At 36.9% G+C, this 24,147-nt stretch overlaps 1 protein-coding gene across 1 annotated transcript in view; it reads right to left on the minus strand.

Moving 5' to 3' along the window:
• The window catches only part of LOC126267614 (SCY1-like protein 2), a 966,784-nt gene that overhangs the window by 50,664 nt on the left and 891,973 nt on the right, over positions 1–24,147 (minus strand). Inside the window, exons 16-17 of the mRNA XM_049972914.1 lie at positions 9,471–9,530; positions 8,086–8,103 (exon numbers count right to left, since the gene is read on the minus strand). Of these exons, the coding sequence (XP_049828871.1) occupies positions 8,086–8,103; positions 9,471–9,530 (78 nt within the window). The remainder of the gene's footprint in view (positions 1–8,085; positions 8,104–9,470; positions 9,531–24,147) is intronic.

The following is a 24,147-nucleotide window of genomic DNA, read 5'->3' on the forward strand; positions in this document are numbered from 1 at the left end:
AAATTATACTGGCAAGTACCTTTCTTGATTAGGTGCATTCATTGTGATCAAGTTCTCTAATTGTGTGTTAATTAAAAGCAAACAACACAAATTTTGAGCTAGGCAACAAGAACTTGGCTAATGTGTAGGAAATATCATACTTTTATAGTTCACAAAAACTGTCTGATAATATTTTTTTGGAGCTCCCAGTTTGTATGCTTGGTTAACAAATATATCAATTATAAGTGACACTGGACCAGGTAAGGGAAAACAAAAATTTTGTGAAAAATTTTCCGTTGGGTAGTATGAGTGTTGTCTGGGGAGTAAACATTCATTTCAAATAAAATTTTTCTGAAGCTATATTTATATTCTCTATAACCATCAATGTCCATACATTTTGTGGTCCAGGGTATGAGTTTTGCTTTCAATATTCCATGTGCTTGCTCAGTTACCCTTTTTACCACCTCTCATTATTAATTGTTATCTATTTTATTCTTCACTTATTTCTTGAAGTTTGTAAATAAGTGAAACTTGACTACATGTCAGAGCTTTCCGCCTGAGGGAGAGGACTGTTCCTGGGTGCTACATCAGTTTGTGGGTAGGTGTAGGTATGCAGCATTTCAGGTTGTCTGTTTTATCAGTTCGGTACTGTTTCTATAACACTTAACAACAAACATTATCTTGATTTGAATTTTTCTTTGACACTGAGTTTGTGTACCATTCTTCTTCTACTTGTTCTTCTTCTCTCTCTCTCTCTCTCTCCCTCCCTCCCTCCATTTCTTTCTCTCTTTCTTTTTTAAGAAAAGGTGTGTTGTGACCTTCCCAAACTCCCCTTTCACTGTATAACACAGAAAGCCATCTTATTGTCTCGTCACAGTCAGACACTAAAAAGTACCAATATTGGCTGTAAAATCCTGGTTTTAATGTACCTTTTGAGCACAACAGTAGTGCATAATAGCTGTGGATAATAGTGGTGCATCATGCAAACAACAGTGGAAAAAGTAGTGCCAATGATTGTGACAAGTAAGTTTCCTTTTGATTGTATCAGGTTTGTATTTTTACTTTCTGTGCAACCATAATATTAATCAAAGAAGTCAACTCATATGATGTAATTGGCTGGGAGACCCCAAGGGGTAGGTTCAGCCACCTAGTGGGAGAGGTTTTTCCTATCCTTCACGCAAACTTCCTTTACAAAGTGGTAGCTTTGTGTGCATAAGTGTATCTGATAGATTAATTTGGCTGTAATGTGTGTGTGTGTGTTTGTTATATGGTATCATGTTTGTACTGTACAATGATGAGAGAAGGGAGTGGGTGCAACCAGTGCCAGCACATGGCCTACTTCCCTCAAACAGCACAAAGAGAGCCACCGACCTTAATGTTACCATCCAATGAACATATCAGCATTATCAGTGTCATGTGCACTCCCTCCATGAGACACTGTGGAGAGATTTGGAATTTAATACCGGACATTTGCGCAAAGTCTGGTGGTCAGAAACTTGATGCCACCACCCCTCGTCCATTTTGCTGGAGAGGCAAAGGGAAAATTGCCAAAAGTGTTGTGACATATCTGTGTGGTTACCCATCCAAGTACTGGCCATGCCTGGTATTGCTTAACTTTAGTGATTTGGTGGAAACCAAAGTGATAAAGCCATTGGAATGAATGCATGGCTTAATAAAACTGATTCTCTGCTACAGTTTAATATCAGTAATACCAGTATGCACAAAGAAGTAAGAATTCTTACATGCCAGTCACCATAATGTAATAATTTTAGGAAGCAGCAATTCATCTGTATTCATAATCTTCAAATAATTATGAAGTGTACCAGAGGAAATTTTTATTTTATCATTTGTTAGTGTTTCTCACTATTCTATTCACATGCCAAGCATGAAAACAGATCGAGAGTGATTGGTTAGTACCCAAATTCTATCTTCAGCATCTCCACAGCAAAAATATGAAAAGGGATGAAAAATATACACTACTTATGTTTGTAGTAATTTGAGCAGGGTTTGGCAGGATGTATTGCATCATTATTTGAGTGTCTGCCTTTTCCTTCTTTTTTCTGCTGTATTTTTGTAGGTGACTATGACCTGTAATATTTTGTCATTCCTGAGAACTGATTTGATTCTCATTCCTGAAGTGGTGCAGTACTTCATTCACGAAGGAACATTTGAAGATGTACTCAACTCTTTTTCTGTTCACAGCACCTGTGGTATTAGTTTTGTCTAATCATTTAGTTTGCTTACTTTATTAAATGATGACAGCTCTTTTGATTCTTTAAGATGTTCAGTTAATTCTGTCTGTCAGTAAGATATGCATAGGGACGTGTTAGTTGGATCTCTGCGGCAACAATAGTGGCCCATTGGTGCCTGTACTTATCATTGCTGATATAGATGCACTTTCTGATGTGTTTTATCTTGCCAGTTAATCTTCTTTCAAAGGTGAACAGTGAACAATTCATGTGAAGGATATCTGGGTGAAGGCAAATGTGGGTACTTGTCTCATGACTGTTCCTGTTCACCATAATAATAGATAAAGGGTGTTGCTGGTATGATGCCTGGACCAACACAAGTTGCTTCATCCATTGAGAATTCAGAAGGACTTGCACAAAGGGAAGGGTTTCCTCATGAGTGAGGATGACATAGGTGACAGAGACTCCCAGGAAAATAATTGCTGTCATAGGAAGAAGATCACTGAACAGGATGGCAATTCTTCTGGAAAACCTGTAAATCTCAGGGAATTACTTATTACTTGGAAAAATTGAGGAAATCTTAGGGAATTTCATAAAATCTCAGGGAATTCTGTGTTTTTAACCAAGCTTGGGATTTAATTTTAGTGAATTTTACAACTCACAAACTTTAAAATACTTAATATTTCAAAGTATGTTAATCATATGAATATTATCCCATATAAATTATTGATGTTTAACCACTGTGGTCAAACTATTGCTTATGACTAGTATATCTCAGTCATGAAGAAAGAAAAGTCTTCATTGTGAAACTCTGCCACAATATAAATCTTGTTTTGTGTATTTGCTTCAGTTCTTCCAGGTAATTACAATTATTTAGTTCAACAGATTAAAAGATGGTCTGATTAGCAGGACTAAATTAAAGTTATTTTTTGACTGCCTTATAATGCACCAGCTGAAATGCAGCCCCACTGTGAATGATGTCCTTGAACATGAAATGAATTGGTTGATATTTGTAACTGGCATTCCAATGGTACAGCTAGGGATCCTGTAAGGGTGGATGGGGACTTGGGAGGTCTCAGGGTGTTGTGCCGATTCCCATAACCACAAGTTTGAGGTGCAGCCTTTCACTGAAACTGCAACTAAGCCATTGAAACTCAGGTCACCTGTTTTGAGGATACCTGTTTTGTCCATTGTCAAGAGGGGGCAAACACAGAAGGGTAAGGGTCTATTAATCGCCAGCTGTTCAAACATATAGCAGATTATAGTACCCCTTAAGGAAGTGACAGCAAGGGACAAAAAAGGACACCGAGTACACTCAGTGTGCATGCCAGGGGGTCTCATTCAACATGTTGAAGAGGCTATTCTGTGGGGGACCAGAGTGCAACGAGCTGCAGACTGTGGTTCACATTGATATCTGTTGTCTGGGCTCCAAGGTCATACTTGAATCATACTAGCAGCTGGCAGAGAAGGTTGGGAAGACCAGCCATGTGCAGTTTGGTTTTGAGTCAAATCACAGGACTGGCTTGGAGACTTCAAAGGTTCTGTGATGAGCTAGGTTGCAAGTTCCGGACTTGTCGAGAACTACAGGATCCCCCTAAATCGGTCATGGGTACAGTACACATCAGAATCTGCTACTCAGGTAGCTGACTGTATATGTGGTACACGCGACGGCCTTTTAGATTAGATGAAACTTCATGCAATCCAAGTAACAATAGCTGTAGGAAACCCAGAGGAATCGATGTAAGATTGAAAGAAATGCCTCCCACAGATGAGAGTTTTAAAATCCTAGTGATAAACAGCCAAAGTATTCACAACAAAGCACCAGAGTTTGAAGTGCTCCTGAAAAGCAGTGAATCTCACACAATACTAGGTACAGAAAGCTGGTTAAAATTTGAAATTGCTTGCAGTGAGATCTTTGGAGAAAATTTAAGTGTATATTGAAAGGATAGGCATATTGGAAATGGAAGTGGTGTATTTGACACTGTAGGCAAGGAATACAAATCCACCAAGATAGAAATTGAAACTGTGTGTGAGATTATTTGGGCAACACTTACTATTATGTTTTGGCATAAAACGATTATTGGATCCTTCTATCACCCACAAGTCTCATATTCTAATGTAACCAAAAATTTTATAAGTTGATCAATCATACAGTAAGCATAGGTGGACACTTTAACAACCCAACAGTCAACCAGAAAAATCACAGTTTAGTTAGTGGTGAATGTGATTAGTCAACCTGTGAAACATTACTAAATGATTTCTCAGAAAATGATCTGGAACAGACAGTTCAGAATCCTTCTCATGACTGAAATATATTGAATCTAATGGCAACAAACAGAGTTGACTTCTTTGAGGATGTCTACATTGAAACTGGTATCAGTGACCATGACACAGTTGCGGAAACAATCATTACCAAAGTACAAAGGACAATTTAACCAAGCACAAAGATATATATATATATATATATATATATATATATATATATATATATATATATATATATATATATATATATATATATATATTATATTCAGTAAACTAGGTAAACAATCAGCTGTGTCATATCTTAATGAGGAACTTGAAACATCCAGCACAGGGTAAGAGCATGTAGAGGTACTATGGCTGAAGTTCAGTTGAAATGCACTGGAAAGATATGTATCCAGTAGAACAGTTCATAATAGGAGGGACCCTCTATGGTAGACAGTCACTATAAAGAAACTTCTAGAGAAACATAATGGATATAATACAAAGCAGAGGGCTACAGACAGAGATATGCTGAATGAGATACATTTGGCTGTCAAGAGAGCAATGCATGAAGCCTTCAGTAATTACTGTAGTAGAATGCTGTCGAAGCATTTTTCACAAAATGCAAAGAAATCCTGTTGTGTGTAAAGGTTATTAGTGACACCAAAGCTAGTGTCCAGCCACTAATGGAAAGGACAGGAATTGAAACAGAGCTTAGCAAAGGAAAGGCTGAAATACTGAACTGGTGTTCAAATGTTCCTTTACAAAGTAAACCTCAAGAGAATTGCCTCAATTTAATCCTCCTACCACTGAAAAGATGAGTGAAATAAGCATTTGTGTCAGTGGTATTGAGAAACAGCTGAAATCATCAAAACTGAAGAAAGCTCCAGGACCTGCTAGTATCCCTATCAGTTTAGATATTGAATTTGAAACTGAGGTAGCCTCTCTTCTAACTATAATCTATCATAGATCGCTCAAATAGAAACCTGTGTCCACATATTGGAAAAAAGCACAGTTCATGCCCATCTACAAGAAGGGTAGTAGAAGTGACCCACAAAACTACCGTCCAGTATCCTTGATGTCAATTTGTTGTAAACTCTTGGAACATATTCTGAGCTCAAACATAACGAGGTATCTTGAACAGAATAACCTCGTCCATGCCAACCAGCATGGATTCAAAAAACATCGGTTATATGAAACCCAACTTGCACTTTTCTCATGTTACATACTGAAAGTCTTGGATCAAGGTAGTCAGGCAGATGCAGTATTTCTTGACACCTGGAGAGCATTTGACTCAATACCATACCTATGTTTATTGACTGGATTGAGGACTTTTTGTTAGGGAGAACACAACATGTTTATTTTGGATGCAGAGTCATCATCAGAAGTAGAAGTAGCTTTGGGTGTTCTGGGATATTTGCTGTTCACATTGTATATTAATGACCTTGGAGACAATATTAGGAGTAATACCAGACTTTTGGCACATGATGGAGTTATCTATAATTACATACAGTCTGATAGGAGCTGCATAAATAATCAGACAGATCCTTGTAAGAGTAGTTCAAAGTGGTGCAAAGGTTGGCAACTTGTTTTAAATGTTCAAAAATGTAAAATTGTGCACCTCTAAAAAAAAAAAAAACTGTAATATATGAGTCACTGTTGGAATAGGCCAACTCATACAGGTACCTTAGTGTAACACATTATAGGGATATGAAATGGAATCATCACATTGGCTCATTTGTGGGTAAAGCAGGTGGTAGAATACTGATAAAGTGCAAGCAGTCTACAAAGGAAATTGCTTACAAATGACTCATGTGATTGGTTCTATAATATTATCCAAGAGTGTGGGGCCTGTATCAAACAGGCCTAACAAGGGTATTGAGCATATACAGAGAAGGACAGAATGAATGGTCATAGGTTTGTTCGATCCATGGGAGAGTGTCACAGAGGTACTGAGGAAACTGAACTGACATACTGTTGAAGATAGATGTAGACTATCCCAAGGAAGTGTACTAACAATGTTTCAAGAACTGGCTTTAAATGATGGCTCTGGGAATATACTACAACACACTATATATCGCTCACATAAGAATCGTGAGAATAAGAATAGAATAATTACAGCATGCACATAGGCATTCTTCCCACTCTCCATATGTGAATGGAATGGGAAGAAACCTTAATAACTGGTACAAAGCTACATACCCTGTACCATGTACTTCACAGTGGTATGCAGAGTACAGATTTAGCTCTAGCTGTAGAACACAAGTTTTGGAGCTGAGATAATTATTTCTGCTCTTGTTTATGTGCCTGTCTACCACGTATTACCTTCTGTGTAAAGTGAGTGGTTATTGTTACTCATTCCATCTTTGTATTTCATCTACCACTTTCCAGTACTGATATCATTCATTGCTTCATCTCTAACATGTAATTAGACAGTTAATATTTAGAGACTATTTTTCTTTATCACAGACAGATTTGTGGTACTGTTGATACTGTACAGGCATAATCACAGTGTTTGATGAGTGGGGGGGGGGGGGGGGCTTATGAATTACAGTATGTGTATGTGTGTGTGAGGGGGGGGGGGGGGGGGGGGAGGGGTTGGAGGGTGTGTGTGTGTGTAAAAGTATATGTGGGTAAGTCTGGTGATACCTCTGAAACTACCCGCCACTAGACACTGGTTTTTGTGTTTGATGCTATCCTTCAAACCCTCCTTCAATAAAAAAAATTGACAAAGAAAAAATATGAAAAATATTTAACTCCAATGATACAGTGATGTACCAAGATAAAAGTGTCAACTTCCCAACAGAATTACTAAATCTGTTCAAGGCCCCTAATATGGTCTTACCAAAAAGCTTCTAAAAACCATCATAGAAGCAGAAATATTAAACACAAAAGAAAGAGGGATGTCATTTACGAATTCCACTCATTTCAAATAACTTACCATTCAGCTATAAAGTCTCAAATTCCCAGTAAAATTAATGTGTAGTATAATGTCAATGAAGCACAAGGGCAAATATTCTGTTGCTGTGGAGTGCATTTAGAAGACTCGTTTCTTCTGCCATGGACAACTTATTTGTCTTTGTACCCAAAGGCTTAACAGCAAATGTAGTTTATAAGACTGTACTTTGAATAAGTTATAGCATATACGAATGAGAAGATCAATTGCACATTTTTTCCAGTGCAGGAAACAAATGGGAAAAAAGACTTAGTAATGTGCCCTTTTTCAGCTTGTAATGAAATGAAAAGGTCTGTATGTAAAAAGGCAAAGGGCTGTCAATAATTGATTAACAAACTGACAGCAAAAAAGTACTGCGTGTCTAGTAGGCATCTTTAGGGTCTTTATAAGTATGATATGAGATAAAGTGTACTAACTTCAGTGGTAAATGGGGGTTGGACATTTTCTGGTGAAAATTGTCACTAATTCTGGAGAAGGAAAACTAAAACAAGTAAAATGCTTGACTTTGTGGTTAAAGTGAGGGAATGAGCTGTGCAGTGTGTGTTAAAAAGCAGCATATTTGCACTCACCTTCGTAAACAAGGCATAACATCTTAATTAGATGATATACTTCAAAATTACTTGAGGCTGCAATGGTAATAATTGTGACTGAAATGCAAACATCAGCAGACAACACCAAAACATATAGCATTGCTGTTTCCACAGAGATGGTACTCACGATCATGCTCCGTGCAAGCTGGATAGAAAAGAACAGATAAGCAACAATCAGAAAACATAGATCATACAACTAGCACTCAGTCTTTCATACACTGAAACTCTAATTTCATATGTGAGACACTGGAGTTTATAAGCCTTTTTTTCTTTTTTCCCCTGGATATTTCAAGGTCAAATAACACAAGGAAAATCAAATTGTGATAAACATCTTTAAAATGTGTGATGTTACTGTTGAATATATTTTCTTTGTGTCCTTGAGCAATAAAGAAAAATGTTTGTGATTTGAACTGATACAAAATCAATAAAATTAATATGTGCATACTGAAACAACAAATAATAAAGTCACCAAGGAACATCAACTCAAGACAAAGACAAAGGACACACACATACACATTTGAACCCAGCTTGGACCATAAAAGTTTTCTAATAGATCTTCACATTCACACACACAGGTACACACATAGACAAAACATCAATGGCAGAACACATAGGACTGCCCTGTAAGGCTTGAGTTAACTGCAGGAAGTGCTCATCTGTTGTAATGGTGACCATCACCAACATTTATATTACAGCTCCAGATGCTGCATTAAAAGATGGAATTGTGAAAAATCGGTTCTGTCATGCCTGTATTACACTAATACTTGTAGGTAGATAAGTCTGAAGCAGATTTTATTTATAAAGACAAATGTATGACATAAAAATGTATATTGCATGATCACTGAGCACAGTTGTACACATTTATTGTTATAGTTCATTGTCTTTGAATGGATTAAGACATTGATGTCTTTTGTGGAAGTTTTTACATTGAACACTATGTACTTTTAATGCTCTGCTTTGACAGTAACATTCCAATATATTTGCTCACATGTGATATTGTAAGTTTAATTTAATGGTCTATCATATTTTCTTTTTGATAGTGCTTTTCTTCAGTTGTTAAAACATTTTGCTGTTTACCATATGGATTTTTGTAACATCTTTCCTTTTTCTCCAACAATTTGCAATACCCCTTTTTGTCTAAATTTACTGGAATGTGACTTTCAACTGTGTAGCCAATTAAATATAATGAATTGTTGCTTTTGTTCCCTATTCGCTGGAAATGGTTAACACTTCTCTTTGTAGTATCATTACAGAAATATAAAGAAATTAAATAAATTGTAATATGACATCTATTGTTACAGTGAAGAATAGAAAAGTGTCTTAAAAACACTTGCCTCTTACTTCTAGAAAAATCTTTATGTTTTGAAAATTAAAAATGAAAAAAGTAATCCAAGCATCCTGCAACTCAAGCCATACAGGGAAGTATTTTTGTGCTAACTGTGAGCTGGAAGAGAAAGAAAATAAATGACGTCACAGGAACACAGGACACACATTGCGTTCGTTGTGACTTACATACGTCGATGGCACAGACAGACTGGAACCTTCCCTGGACACTGAACTGTAGTGGAGGCCCTGTAGGGGACAACATCAAATTCAGACCTGCATGTAACCTCATTCACGCAGAGCCAGTAATCAGATAAAGAGGGGGGGAAATATATACATATATATGTGTTTGTGTTTTGTGCATGAGAGAATTACAGATAAATAGATAAAAGGAGAGGCAGAGAGAGAGAGAGAGAGAGAGAGAGAGAGAGAGAGAGAGAGAGAGAGAGAGAACAATTTATGTACATCATATATGCTCACATCAGAATGTTATGTATATTTTCAGTGATGGTAGAGTATGGTATTGTACCCCTTACAAGCAAATATTGTCTGTAATGTTACAGACAAGAGATAACAACATGGACTATCTCTGTAATTTGACAGTAAAAAAGCAGCAAATTTCATTTGCATGTGGTGTTTTGCTTCTCTACATTTTTTATCTTATGTTTTCTTGTACATTCTAATTTAATGGTATGCATTTTATTATGGGACTGAATTTAACTTTTTATATTCATACAATATTTGCTTGGATCTCAACTATGAGAGACAGCCTTCAGATCACATTCTTTCCTTATAATTGTTCAATTCTTAGCCTGCTTCTGCATCAATGAAAGAATAGTTATTCTCAAAGATCACAGATAATAAATCAAAACTGTTATGACAGTGGATGATGTGGTATGTAGACACATTTTACATTACATCTACTAGAAACAATGTGAATTTCACTTTACATTTCCATTTTATGTGTACAGATTGTGGCTATAACATATGAAAAAAATTGTCTTATCTATGTAATTAGACACTAAACATTTAATATGTGTTTTGCAAGATACAAATACTGTTTCTTCCTTTGTAAATGTTTCAGTTTTATTGTTCATCAGATATTTTCCCTTTTCAGTGTTGTCATACATGAACTTCTATGTAAGTATCCATTACCTCTGGGAATAATTTATAGCATACCAAACAGTTTTTTTGTCAATAGCAAAAGTGGTAATGAAAAGTACCTGGATATTCTCATGCCTGACAGCTTTTTTTGGATTAGCTTTGTTCTTTTTCAGTTTTTTTTTGAAAGTAACATATGAACAATTCCACAATTGTTTATGTACATGTTATTTGATATAATTGTAGAGTAATCTGTAAGGGAGAGACTCTTTTCCTTTGTACCAAGCTAAATCAAATTATTATAAATAACAGTTATATATTTAAGTTCAACATTCTTGCCAGTATCAACTGTGCTTAAAGTTACAACTTAAGGATAATATAATTTACTTAACAGTATTAAATTAATCTGTTCAAAACACATTTAGGCATTAAACTCTTAGCACATGTAGTCAGAAAAATAGTTTTTAGAATTTTGAAATTAAATGGTAATAAATAGGAGTGAAAATTATTTGTATTGTATATAAAATTGAAAATATTGATCAGATACTAGACACTGATTGAAAAGAAATGAAAAGTGCTATTGTATATTCACCCCAATTTATAGAAAGAATGTAGGTACACTTGGTTGGTGGTAAAATCTCACTTGCAAATGGCTTATAATGCATAAATATGAAAAGACTAAAAAATATCTCTGGTCTAAAAAATGCTTCATTGCTTCCACATCTTTTTCTTCTGAAGAAAGCTTATGGACAAATCTCTCAGACAACCACCTCGTAACCAGAACAATAACATAACAAAACAACAACATAGGGACAATGAAGAAGGAAAAACATAGCTACATTTGATTTTTTTAAACTTTCTTGAAGAATCTGAGAGGATGGAGTAGAAGGTAACATAACTGTGGCAAAATTTAATTAATTAATTTTCATTTTTTGTTGGATAATTGTTCTTTAGAAAGTCCTCCAGCAGTTAATTTTGGCAGTTTTGTAACTTATTATGTCTGTGGCGGTAACTGTAGTGAGACCTGAAGGTTTTTGTATTATTTGGAGACAAGTAAATGGCTACACAACATACCATATTTGGATCTTAGAATGTACATAGGTCATCCATAAAGTTTCCAGAATAAATTTTCAATGTGTAGATACTGTGTCCTGGAAACCTTGTTGAGCAGTTGTTTCTATTGGCATGGTGGTGACTGTTGTGAGGAGTGAGGCAGAATTTCTTTTTTCCCTTTGTTGCAGCATATCTGTTCACTACTGTTGGAAAATGGACCAGCATGCCGCTATCATATTTTCATATGAATGTGTGAAAACTGCACTGAACATATTAAAATGATGATAGTGTTTGTTGCAGTTGAATTTACCTGAGTGGTACAAGGAAACAAAAAGTGTGCACCTATAATGTCACTGTAAGGCAAAAAGCATGGGTAAAATTTATGCTACATTTCCTTATACACAAACAAAAGTGACTCTATCAAATAGCCAGAGCCTAATTCCAATTTTATTACATTCTTAATCAGTCATAATAAAACATGGTACTTTGATCCATACACATTACACTTAACCAGTGAAACAAGAAGAGGAAAACATAAACCCAACAAAAATGAGAGGTGTGAAATGACAAACGGTCTTTGCCTTCCACAGTGTCATCTATACAGACTGACAGACTGTTGCTGTTGAATTCTCTAATGACAAGTATCATTTCTTCAAAAGATTAAGATGTATGTAGAGCTCAAAATTTAGAAAAGCATGGAATGTTTAGTACAGCACAAAAATGCTTTGGTGAATGCCTCAACTACCATGGGTCTGCCTCTAATAAAAAATCAAGTGATGCCCTGCTCTGTTTCTGTGTCACTTAATTTGGCACTTACAGACTACTTTCTTTTCCCAAAACTGAAGGGTCCCCTGAAAGAAACCAAATATGAGTAAATCTCTAGCTTTAAAAGGCAATGATCAATTACCTGTAAGAAATCTAAAAAGAAAGACCTCTAAAATCCATTTAAAAAAATTTCTCAAATGATAAGGACTGTGTTTTGACAGAGAGGGTGATAATACAGAAAGTAGAATGAATGCAATTTTTTCTAAACCCTTGTTCCAGTCTTGGAAATTCTCTGAAGAAACTGAGCATAATTCATATGTGTAAAAATTGCTGCATAAATAAGCAGATTGTGTGACCTGCAAATGAGTTTTCTGGAGGGTTGCAGCAATGAAGATAGAGAGTGGAAGAGAAAAATAACAATCAGATATTTGAATATCTGATAATTGACCTTCATATGCACAGAAAGATTGGAATATAACTTCCAGAGGATTGAATAATATCTGTGCACAGATTGCCATATTAGAGAATTATTGTTGTAGGACCCGATCTAGCTGAATTTTAGATGAGCATTATTTAAGATGTACCAGTAAAAGACAACAAAATTAAAGTTTTAGAAATAGAAGGTTTTTCTAGAACATACCAGAAACAAGTACTGTATTCATTATGTAACTTGAAATGATACATCAGTAATGCGATGCAGGATACTGCTATCAATGAAAATTTGTCTTATAATTTGATCCTTTGTGTAGTATTGGTGAAATTTCATGTCAATGCAAAGCAACATGCTAGAAAACAGTATAAAAAATTCTAATGAAGCACAGTGATATGTCACCACAGCTATCACTGACAGCTGTCACAATATAGCATGGAGCGACACATATTATGATTTTTGTGAATGATATTTAGTCACTGGACTGTGTATACTGCAGCAATAAAATCAGAACATAATTTCTGTGTGCACGTAAGAGAGCCAAAATTTAAGTTCTCAGAGAAACAATAAAAGAAAGCATACATACTGAATCTGGAAACAAGATTTCCATTCTGATTTTGGTTCTTAAGGAGAAAAAATACATAAAAAAATAAAAAAAAGCGTTTTTGCAAGATTCAAGTTAGTGAGGCCCTTAAGATCATTGTACATACAATTGCTATTTCATCTGGATCCATACTCTGCAAAACCACTGTGAAGTAAATGGCAGATGGTAAATCCCATTATATCAGTTATTAGGGTTTTTCTCACTCCATTCACCTATGGAACATGGGGAGAATGATTGCTTAAACATCTCAGTGTGTCTTGTAATTAATCTGGTCTTTGCAGTCCCTGCGGTAAGAATGCGTAGGGGGCTGTACTATATTGCTAGATTCATTCCTTAAAGTTTGTTCTACAAACTTCGTATGCAGGTTTTTGTGGGACAGTTAGTGTCTTTCTTAAGCATCTGCCAGTTCAGTTCTTTCAATATCTTCATGACACTCTTCCATTAGTTGAATGAACCTGTGACCATTTGTGCTGTCCTTCTTTGTTTCTGTTTAATACTCTTTGTTAGTCCTACTTGTTATGGATCCCACACAACTGGGCAATATTTGTGGAGAAGCTGCATTAATATTTGGTATGCGGTCTCTTTTGTAGACTGATTGCATTTTCCTAGTGTTCTACCTGTGAATGAGGAGAATGATGCTTAAACACATCTGTGCCCATTATCATTTGTCTAACCTTGCATTCAAGAGTCCTATGCGAGTGATGTGTGGAGGGATATAGTACATTGAAGAGCCAAAGAAACTGGTACACTTGCCTAATGTTGTGTATGGCCCCCGTGAGCATGCAGAAATGACACAAAATGATGTAGCATGGACTCGACTAATGTCTGAAGTAGTGCTGGATGGAATTGACACCATGAATCCTGTAGGGCTGTTCATAAATCCATAAGAGCACAACAGGGTGGAGATTTCTTCTGAACAGGACGTTGTAAGGCATGCCAGATATGCTCAATAATGTTCATGTCTGAGGAGTTTGGCAGTGGGTGGAACTGTTTAAACTCAGAAGAGTGTTCCTGGAGCCATTCTGTAGCAATTCTGGACATATAGAGTGTTGCATTGTCCTGCTGGAATTGCCCAAGCCCATCAGAATGCACAATGGACATGAATGGATGCAGGTAATCAGACAGGATGCTTATGTATGCATCACCTGTTGTAGTTGTATCTAGACATATCAGAGGTCCCATATCACTCCAACTGCACATGCCCCACACCATTATAGAGCCTCCACCAGCTTGAACAGGGTACATGGAGTCATGAGGTTGTCTCCATACCTGTACACATCCATCCAATTGATACAATTTGAAATGAGACTTGTCTGACCAGGAAACATGTTTCCAGTCATCAATAGTCCAATGTCATTGTTGACAGGCCCAGATGAGCTGTAAAGCTTTGTGTCGTGCAGTCATCAAGGCTACACTAGTGAACTTTTGGTTCAGAAAGACCATACTGATGACGTTTCATTGAACAGTTTGTGCACTGTCACTTGTTGATGGCACAGCACTAAAATCTTCAGAAATTTGTGGAAGGGTTGCACTTCTGCCACATTGAATGATTCTCTTCAGTCATTTTTGCTCCTGTTTTTGCAGGATCTTTTTCCAGCTGTAGCAATGTCAGAGATTTGATGTTTTACCAGATTCCTGATATTCACAGTACACTCATGAACTGGTCATATAGGAAAATCCCCACTTCATCACTACTTCGGAAATGCTGTGTCCCTTCGCTCCTGCGGCGACTATAACACCATGTTGAAACTCACTTAAATCTTGATAACCTGCCATTGTAGCAGCAGTAACTGATCTAACAAATGTGGCAAACACATGTTGTCTTATATAGGCACTGCTGACCACTATGCCATATCCTGCCTGTTTAAATGTCTCTTTATTTGAAAACACATGTCTATACCAGTTTCTTTGTCACTTCCGTGTATATTCCTAGAGGCCTCACTTAAAGCTACCTCCTGAAACTTTGTAAGTAGCCTTTCATGGGATAGTTTGCATCTGTCTTCACACATCTGCCATTTCACATTTTCCAGCATCTTCATGACACTTTCCCATGGGTCAAACAAACCTGTGACTATTCATGCTGTTCAATACCTATGTTAGACCTGTTTGGTGTGGGTCTCTTGCACTTGGGTGATATTCTATGGTGGGTTACTTAAGAGTTTTGTAAGCACTCTCTTTTGTATACTAATCACATTTTCCTAGTATTCTACCAATGAGCCAGTGTCTTCCATCTGCTACACCAATGACTGTGCCTGTGTCATTGTTCCATTTCATATCACTACACATTGCTTCACCCAGCTATTTGTATAAGTCAACTGATTCCAGTTGTGGCTCATTTCTGAACATTTAAAGCAATCTGCCAAAAATTACAACATTTTGAAAATTTAACATAACCCAACTGATTATTTGTGCAACTTTTTTCAGAGATTACTTCATAACAGATAAACACATTGTCTATGAGAAGTCTGAGCTTACTATTAATATTGTCTGCGATGCCTTCAATATACAACAGCAAATGTCTGCACGCACTGCCCAGGGGCATTCCGGAAGTTACTTTTACATCTGTTGGTGACTATTCATCCAAGATAACATGCTGCATCTTCCTCACTAAGAAGTCCTCAATCCAGTCACAAATTTCACTTGATACCCTTTGAAAATAAGAGTTGGAGTCCCACTCAGTCAAATGCTATTCAGAGTCAAGGATGCCACAATAAATCACCCAGCAAAAGCCTTCATGTGAAATTTACTTTTTTTTCACAAGTAGTTGCTTTAAAAACTCACTGTAAAAAAGCTACTCGGCTATTCTTTATAATCCTTCATTTCAGCAATAAATATGACAATTTTTAAAATTACATCTCAACAGTGCCATGCATGGTTATTTGTAAAAATGTAAAAGGTGACCCTTGTTGTTAAGGCCAGCAGCCAGAAGACTGGTTTCATGTCGCTCTTTGCATTAGTCTCTCCTATGGAAACCTCTTCATCTCTGCACATCTATTGCAGCCTACAAACATCCTACTTCTGCTGCCCCTTCCATGCTTGCACACACTTCCATCTATATTAACTATTCCTGGATGTCTGAGGATGTGATCTTCTACTTGATTCCTTCTTTTAGTAGTATTCAAAAGCTTTTAAACTCTTCTTGCTGTGTTTCATTCACGTAATGAGTGCAAGAAGAATAACTGTTTGAATGCCTCTGTGTGTGCAGCAATTAATGTAATCTTATCATCACTATCTCTGTGTGAGTGATACATAGGGGGTTGTGGTAAATTCCTAGAGTAATCATTTAAAGGGGATGTTCCGGAAAAAATTGCCCCTTTGGTAACTAACAGTTATTAAAAACATTGTTCTGATATTTTGCAGGTTTATTACATATTTACATTGTTCGCTCTCCATGGCATGTCTTGGACATTATAGCATCCCCAGTGCTATATTACGAAAAGACTTAGAAAATGGTATTTATAAAGAAGAGACATTTAAAATTTGATTAATAAGTGGACATTAGCCGCTCAGGCGAACATACATTTTTCTCTATATTATAATAATTTCTCTGTGTAAGTTTTGAGGGCAAAGAAATATAACAAAATGATCTAAAGAGACGACACAATATGCTCTTTCGTTAATTTTTTAGTCATCTTCACTTCTTCTCTTGACTTGGTTGCGTGTAAACGTACATCTTGTGAGTGCTGTCAAATGTAAGCATATTTGTACAAATTAAGCAGATAATATATTGATTTAATATTGTTCACTTTTAATTTGTAAGAGGTGATCCCGATTTCATGTGCTTTCGAGTGATTTACAGTTCAACAATTGCAGCAGCCGATGCAGCCAACGACACCATTACGTGGCAATATTAACTTATAAAAATTTTGCGATAGTGAAAAACGCGCCCGCTATTAACATAATATTCGTTTTTCTCCACAGCCGCCCAACGTTGCAGAAAATACGTAGCTTTAAGGTTATTATTTGCAGTACCACAGCCGAGAGCCAGAGCCAGGATTCCGACTATAATGGAGTTAAGAAAAAATACTGTCGCACGTGTGTTGGCCGCAATTGTAATTAATAACTAAAGATTTTTTGCTTTAAAGTGAAGTGACTAGCCAAGGAAATTAATATGAAAGGTTTATTCCCTTGTTCAACTTATATGCTCATTTTTTAAGATTCAGTGAGTCTAATGTTCATTAACGTAACAAATAATTTAAGGTTAATATTGTTAAAAGGGAGAACTTCAGGAAAGCATTTAATCATAAATCAAAATAAAATGAAATATCATTTTTATTAAGGCCCACCACGTAAGTCAGCAACAATCAAAAATAATAATAACAATAATAATATATTAAATTACGACAGCCGACGGACACGAGAACATCTTGAAAAATGATGGTGCAGCTATATTTTCTTGAGGGTTGCTTGATATTGCTTGCCCTTTCATGACATCCATAAGGTGACTTCTTTCAGTTAAGTTTCTTCAGGCCAGTTAGGTATCTGGTGTGATACCGTTTGAAAAACTATTTTGTTTATTAGTCACTAACAGTAATGTCTGTGGAGAAACCAGAATTTACCAGTGTGCCTGCAGGTCTCTCACTGAGAAAAATGTTTTGTTTTCACTCATTATGGAATTCTCTGTAAGTTCAAAAGATTTCGTAAAAATCAAATGTACACAGTTTCTTCATCAGACATTGGTGTTTAACTATCTCCAAATGCACATATTAACTATTACATTCCACTGTACAGGGTAGGTCAGAAGTCCCAGTACCCCTGTAATTCCATGTAGTATAAAATGTTATTATGCAGGTTGGTAGCTATGTTCCTTCGTACCTTCATATTTGCATGTTTTCGCACTTGCAGTCAAGTTTTAATTTGTAGCTATGGCAGATGTGAGTGGTTATAGTTACACTGTTGAGGAGTACTTGGTGACAACCGTGCAAGTGCACAAATCACAACACACAGGGCAGACAATGAGACAGATTATGAGAGCATTCCACGAAAGATTTAAACATAAAAGGCAACACTTTTGGACTGGAAAAGATGTGCTTTTGCTTTTGGCAATGTTAAAAAGACAGGCCGTGGAGTGGAAGGAAGAAAAACGTGCCACAATCTCTGCTTCAATTGCACAATCTCATTTGAAATCAACATGTAAAGATGCTTCAGAATTCAATACACTGAGGACAACAATGCAAGATCACATGAAAATAGACCTCAAGCTCAGACCATTTTGACCAATGTTCATAAACAACTTAATGATTACAGACTGGAATGAGCATGTTTTAGCATGCTGTGCTTTATTAACTCAATTTCAGGTGTAGTGAACTGTGCCAAGGTTATACTTTCAGATGGATGTGCTACTTATCGCAACTCACATGCTAGAAATATTGTCATGTGGGCCAAAGCACTACCACCTCATCTTGAGGAAAGGGGCAAAACAGAGTGCATATGGTTGCAGCAAGATGGAGTGCCTCCTCATTACACTCTTGCAGTGTGTGTGTTTCCAGGATAGTTGTAGTTCATCAGCAGTGCCAGCTCCCTTGAAATGGTGATAAAGAAGAACTGCCCTTACCACACTTGACAACTAATTTTGGGGAGTCATTAAGGCACATATATCTCAATGTAATTATGCTATAAAACATTGCACAATGCCGTTGAGGATGTGTTCAGCACCACAACAGTAGACATACAAAAAAATACGTCAAGAAGAATATGGTGCGATATGGAAATTTGTTTACAGTACAATGGTGAACAAATCGATTCACTGTACTCTTAAAACACAAGTAAGTACTTTTTCCAAAAAAACTCAAATCAATCAGAATCACATTTGATTCTAGAGGTGTATGTGGCACAAACATGGTTCAAGAACCAAAGGAGGAGGCTCTACACTTGGAAATCACCAGGGGATAAATACAGAAATCAAATCGGTTTTATACTGGTAGAAGAAAGATACAGGAATGGAATCAAGAAGGTGCACACATTAGCAGGTGCAGATATTAATTGCAACCACAACTTACTTATGACAGACATAGAAATAAGATTGAAGAACCTGAAGAAAGTGACCATGCTGAAGAAGTGGGATCAAGAGAAGATAAGATCCAACAAAGAACAAATTATAGAAATGCTGTCACTTGAATTTATAAACACATTATGAGACAAAGAACCACCTGATAATGTCAGTGAGTACTGGAATATGCTGAAAGAAGGAATCATTAAAGCAGGACAGCAAAATATAGGATATGTAAAAGAAGAAAATTCAAAAACAAGAACACTGAAGATACAAGAAAGATGTACTGGTGGTTAAATAATGAACTGCCAAGAACAACAGAAAAAGAGGAATGTGATGCAGCTGAAGAACTGGACAGAAAGGGAAGATATGACTTACTATACAACAGAGTAAAGACTACGACATGGAATTAAAACAGAGCAGAAAGTGCTGCTGCTGCTATGGAAATTTTGAGTAAAGAGGAGGGTAGCGTACAAAGATCGTGATGATGTCCTCCAGAGATGGAAAGAATATCTAAAAGAGCTATATGACACAGATCGCAAACCAGAAACTCTGGAACTTGAATCACTCAACAGTGTAAGTGATGATGAGAAAGGACCAACCATCATAATGGAAGAAGTAAAGTCTGCCATAGCTGCAATGAAAAATGGCAAAGTGGTAGTTACAGATACAATACAGGGAGAAATATTAAAATGCTTGAACTGGGATGGGATAAGAGAAATATTGTGGTTATGTAATAAAATATATGACAGTGGTGAATGGCCTGAGAACTTTCTGACAACAGTAATGATTCTATTTTTATTTTTTTTTTTTAAAAAAAAGAAAAAACCAAGGAACCAAGAAATGCAGTGAGCACAGGTCAATTAACCTCATTTCATCATTCACATGCAGCCAAAGTGATGTTGATAATAATTAATAAGAGACTTTGTGGCATTACACGAGTATGTCCAATATAGTTGGATCTACTTTGCATCACATGAGTCTAGGGGAGTTGAAAAAAAGCAGTGACCCATGATGTCATATCAACGTGAGATTTTTTTTACACATGTAATTCATTTCTAAATTTTATTGATTATTTGCAGAGTAAAGAATTTGATTATGTACAACATTTAATAGGTAATGAGTTTTAATGAGATAGATATAAATGTGTTTTGACACAGCAAATCACCTTGTTGCATTATGCGTGATATGTTTTCTCTTCTGCCATGTTGCTCGAGTGCGCGATCATGTAGTCATCGAGTGTGGATCTGCAGTAACTTTCGTGAATGGGCATAGAATTGTTAATTTACAACCTAAGCTGATTTAAAATTATTCAAGGGACCACAACTCAACTTTGGTGCAAACAAATCGCGCACGAATTCTCAAGTATCAGCGAGGAGTTTCAGATACGTGGCTGGATATTGGGCGTTATCATCGCGTGTAGGATTCAGTAACATTAACTGCAATTTACAGATGTTAGCTTGATAATAACTATCAAAGACTTATATGAGTGGCATAGTAATTGTGTTGATGCTTAAAGCAAGTGAGAAGCGATTTACTGCTGGAAAACAGCAAATATTAATCATTGCATAGTTAGCTTGTTGATACATTGCTTAACAACTCATAAGTGGACAGTGATAAAATTACTGAAATGATCTTTTAAGTATCAAAGACCACTACACACACACACATAAGAAACTAATTACTCTAACAGTGAGTGACTTCTGGATTGGATGCATTATTTTTTTTATTTCAGCTAATTGGTATTAATAAACTTCTTTCGAGGTTGAAACTTCAACAATGGTGTCACACTCATTCAGTTTAGTAGAATGAGAGATAGTACTAGATACGCTACTATTTATAGTTTTAAAAGAAAAGAGAGCACATACCTGTTTTTCTTCTGAGAAATGTTCATACTTCAGTCATCAGTCTTCTCAAACCAGAGGCACGACTGACGCTCCCTCACAGCACTACGATATCATGAACCACCACATACATGTGCCCCCTTCTCACTACATTTCTGCATTGAAAACCCTGATATACAGCCGCAGTATGAAGAAGGAAGAAAGAAGAGGAAAGATCAGTGAAAGAAATGGAGCAAAGAGAGAAGTGGAGGTCACAATTTGAAAAAGTAATGGAGGAGAATCTTGGAAAGGAGCAGTTTGGGTTTAGTTGGAATACGGGCACCAGAGATGCAATAGGGCTCCTACAAATATTGGGAGAAAGGTTTATTGAAAAACGGAGAGACCTCCATATGTGCTTTATCGATCTAGAAAAGGCATTTGACAATGTGGCTTGGGACAAGCTCGCGACTATAATGAGAGAAAAGAGAGTGGACTGATAACCAGAAGACTTGTAAACTCATATCTGAATCAAAAAGCCTGAGTTAAAGTGAGAGGAGAAAGTACAAACTGGATTGGACTAAGAAAAGGAGTAAGACAAGGATGCTGTCAATCAGCTACCCTTTTCAACTTCTACTTGGAAAATTTGATTGACCAATGCTTATTAGATGACAAAGGAGTAGAAATTGGAGGAATAAGAGTAGGGTGTCTTAGGTTTGCTGATAACATGGTCCTTCTAACCACAGGCGAAAAATAGTTACAGAATTAAGTGGAACCCACTGAAGCTAAGGGAAAAATTATGGAATGAAAATTAACCAAAGAAAACAAAAGTATTGGCACTAGGAGGGAATAAATAAATAAAAATTATGCTGAATGGTGAAATATTAGAACAGGTGCAAAATTTTAAATATCTTGGAAGCAGATTAGACACCAACTGGAAGTGCAGCACAGAAATTAAAACAAGGATAGCAATGGCAAAAGATGCATTTTATAACAGAAGGAGAATTTGTGCAGCAGTCTGGACAGAGAGCTGAGGAAAAACTCATAAAATGTTTTGTATGGAGTGTTCTTCTGTATGGTGCTGAAACATGGACTTTGAGGAAGAAAGTCAGAGAAGGGCTGGAGGCTTTTGAGCTGTGGACATGGTGGAGGATGTTAAGAATATGTTGGATGGACAGAGTAAAAAATGGAGAGGCACTGAGAAGAGAGGGAGAGAAAAGACAGTTACTAGATGTAATAAAAAGAAAAAAAAGAAATTGGATTGGGCACATATTACGAAAGAATGACGGACTGATAAAAACGGTGTTAGAAGGTTATGTAGAAAGGAAACAGAAGCGGGGAAGGAAGAGATTTCAGACACTGGATGATGTGATGGATGGTACAACATACAGCAGCTTTAAGAAGGAAGCAATGGATCGCAGAAAATGGAGATGTCTGCCTGTGTCTGTATATGTGCGGATGGATGTGTGTGTGTGTGTGTGTGTGTGTGTGTGTGTGTGTGTGTGTGTGTGTGCACGAGTGTATACCTGTCCTTTTTTCCTCCTAAGGTAAGTCTTTCCACTCCAGGGGTTGGAATGACTCCTTACCCTCTCCCTTAAAACCCACATCCTTTCATCTTTCCCCTCTCCTTCCCTCTTTCATGATGAAGCAACCTTGTGTTGCGAAAGGTTGAAATTTGTGTGTGTGTGTAAGACAAAGATTCCATGACTTACCAAGTAGGAAAGTGTCGGTAGATAGGCACAATAAAAAACACACAAACACACACACAAAATTTTGAGCTTTCACAACCGGCGGTTGCTTCGTCAGGAAAGATGATGTAGCTTACCAAACGAAAGTGCTGGCATGTTGATAGACACACAAACAAACACAAACATACACACAAAATTCAACCTTTCGCAACCAACGGTTGCTTCAAGAAAGAGAGAAGGAAAGGGAAAGAAGAAAGGATGTGGGTTTTAAGGGAGAGGGTAAGGAGTCATCCCAATCCCGGGAGCGGAAAGACTTGCCTTAGGGGGAAAAAAGGACAGGTACACACACACACACACACACACACACACATATCCATCTGCACCTACACAGACACAAGTAGACATTTGTAAAGGTAAAGAGTTTGGCGGATGGATGCCGAACTCAAAATTTTCTCCATGCTGTTCCTCAAAAAGAATATCATCTCTCCTCCAGGGGTTCCAAACTGAGGTGCCAAAGTATCTCTATAGTACTTGCATGCTTTTCAAACCTACTGGAAACAAATGTAGCAGTCCATCTCTGAATTGCTTCAATGTCTTCCTTTAATCCCACTTGGTGCAAATCCCAAACACTTAAACAGTACTCAACAATGGGTCACGCTAGTGTCTATGAGTGGTCTCCTTTACAAATGAACCACAGTTCTCTAGAATCCCAATAAACCAAAGTTGTCCATTCACATCCCCTACTACAATCCTTACTTGCTCATTCCATTTCATATTGCTATGCAGCATTATGTCTATATATTTAATCATCATAACTGTATCATGCAACACACTATTAATGCTGTACTCAAACATTATGGGCTTGTTTTTCCTACTCATCCACTGTAACTTACATTTTTCTACAATTTTTCTACCATTCAGAGCTAGATGCCATTCTTGACATCAACCAGAAATGTTGCCTATGTCATCTTGTATTCTTCTACAGTAGCTCAATGATGACACCTTCCCATACACCCAAGGCTTCATCAGCAGACAGCTGCAGATTGCTGCTTACCCTGCAGACTGCTGCTTACACTGAATGTCAGATCATTCATGTATATGGAAAATAACAGTGGTCCTGTCAAACTTCGCTGGGGCACTCCTGATGATATCCTTGTCATGATGAACATCTGCCATCAAGGACAATGTACTGGGTTCTGTTAATTAAGAAGGCTTCAAGCCTCTCACATACCTGGGAACATATTATGTATGCTTGTTGCTTCTTTACAGTCAGCAGTGTGGGATAGTGTAAAATGCTTTATGAAAACCTGGGAATATGGAATCTGCCTGTTGCCTTTCATGCGTGGTATGCAGGATCTTGTGTGAGATAATGGCAAGCTGAGTTTCACATGATTGATGCTTTGTAAACCTTGCTGA

Source organism: Schistocerca gregaria, chromosome 4, assembly GCF_023897955.1.
Source record: "Schistocerca gregaria isolate iqSchGreg1 chromosome 4, iqSchGreg1.2, whole genome shotgun sequence".
In the NCBI taxonomy this organism is placed as follows: Eukaryota; Metazoa; Arthropoda; class Insecta; order Orthoptera; family Acrididae; genus Schistocerca; species Schistocerca gregaria.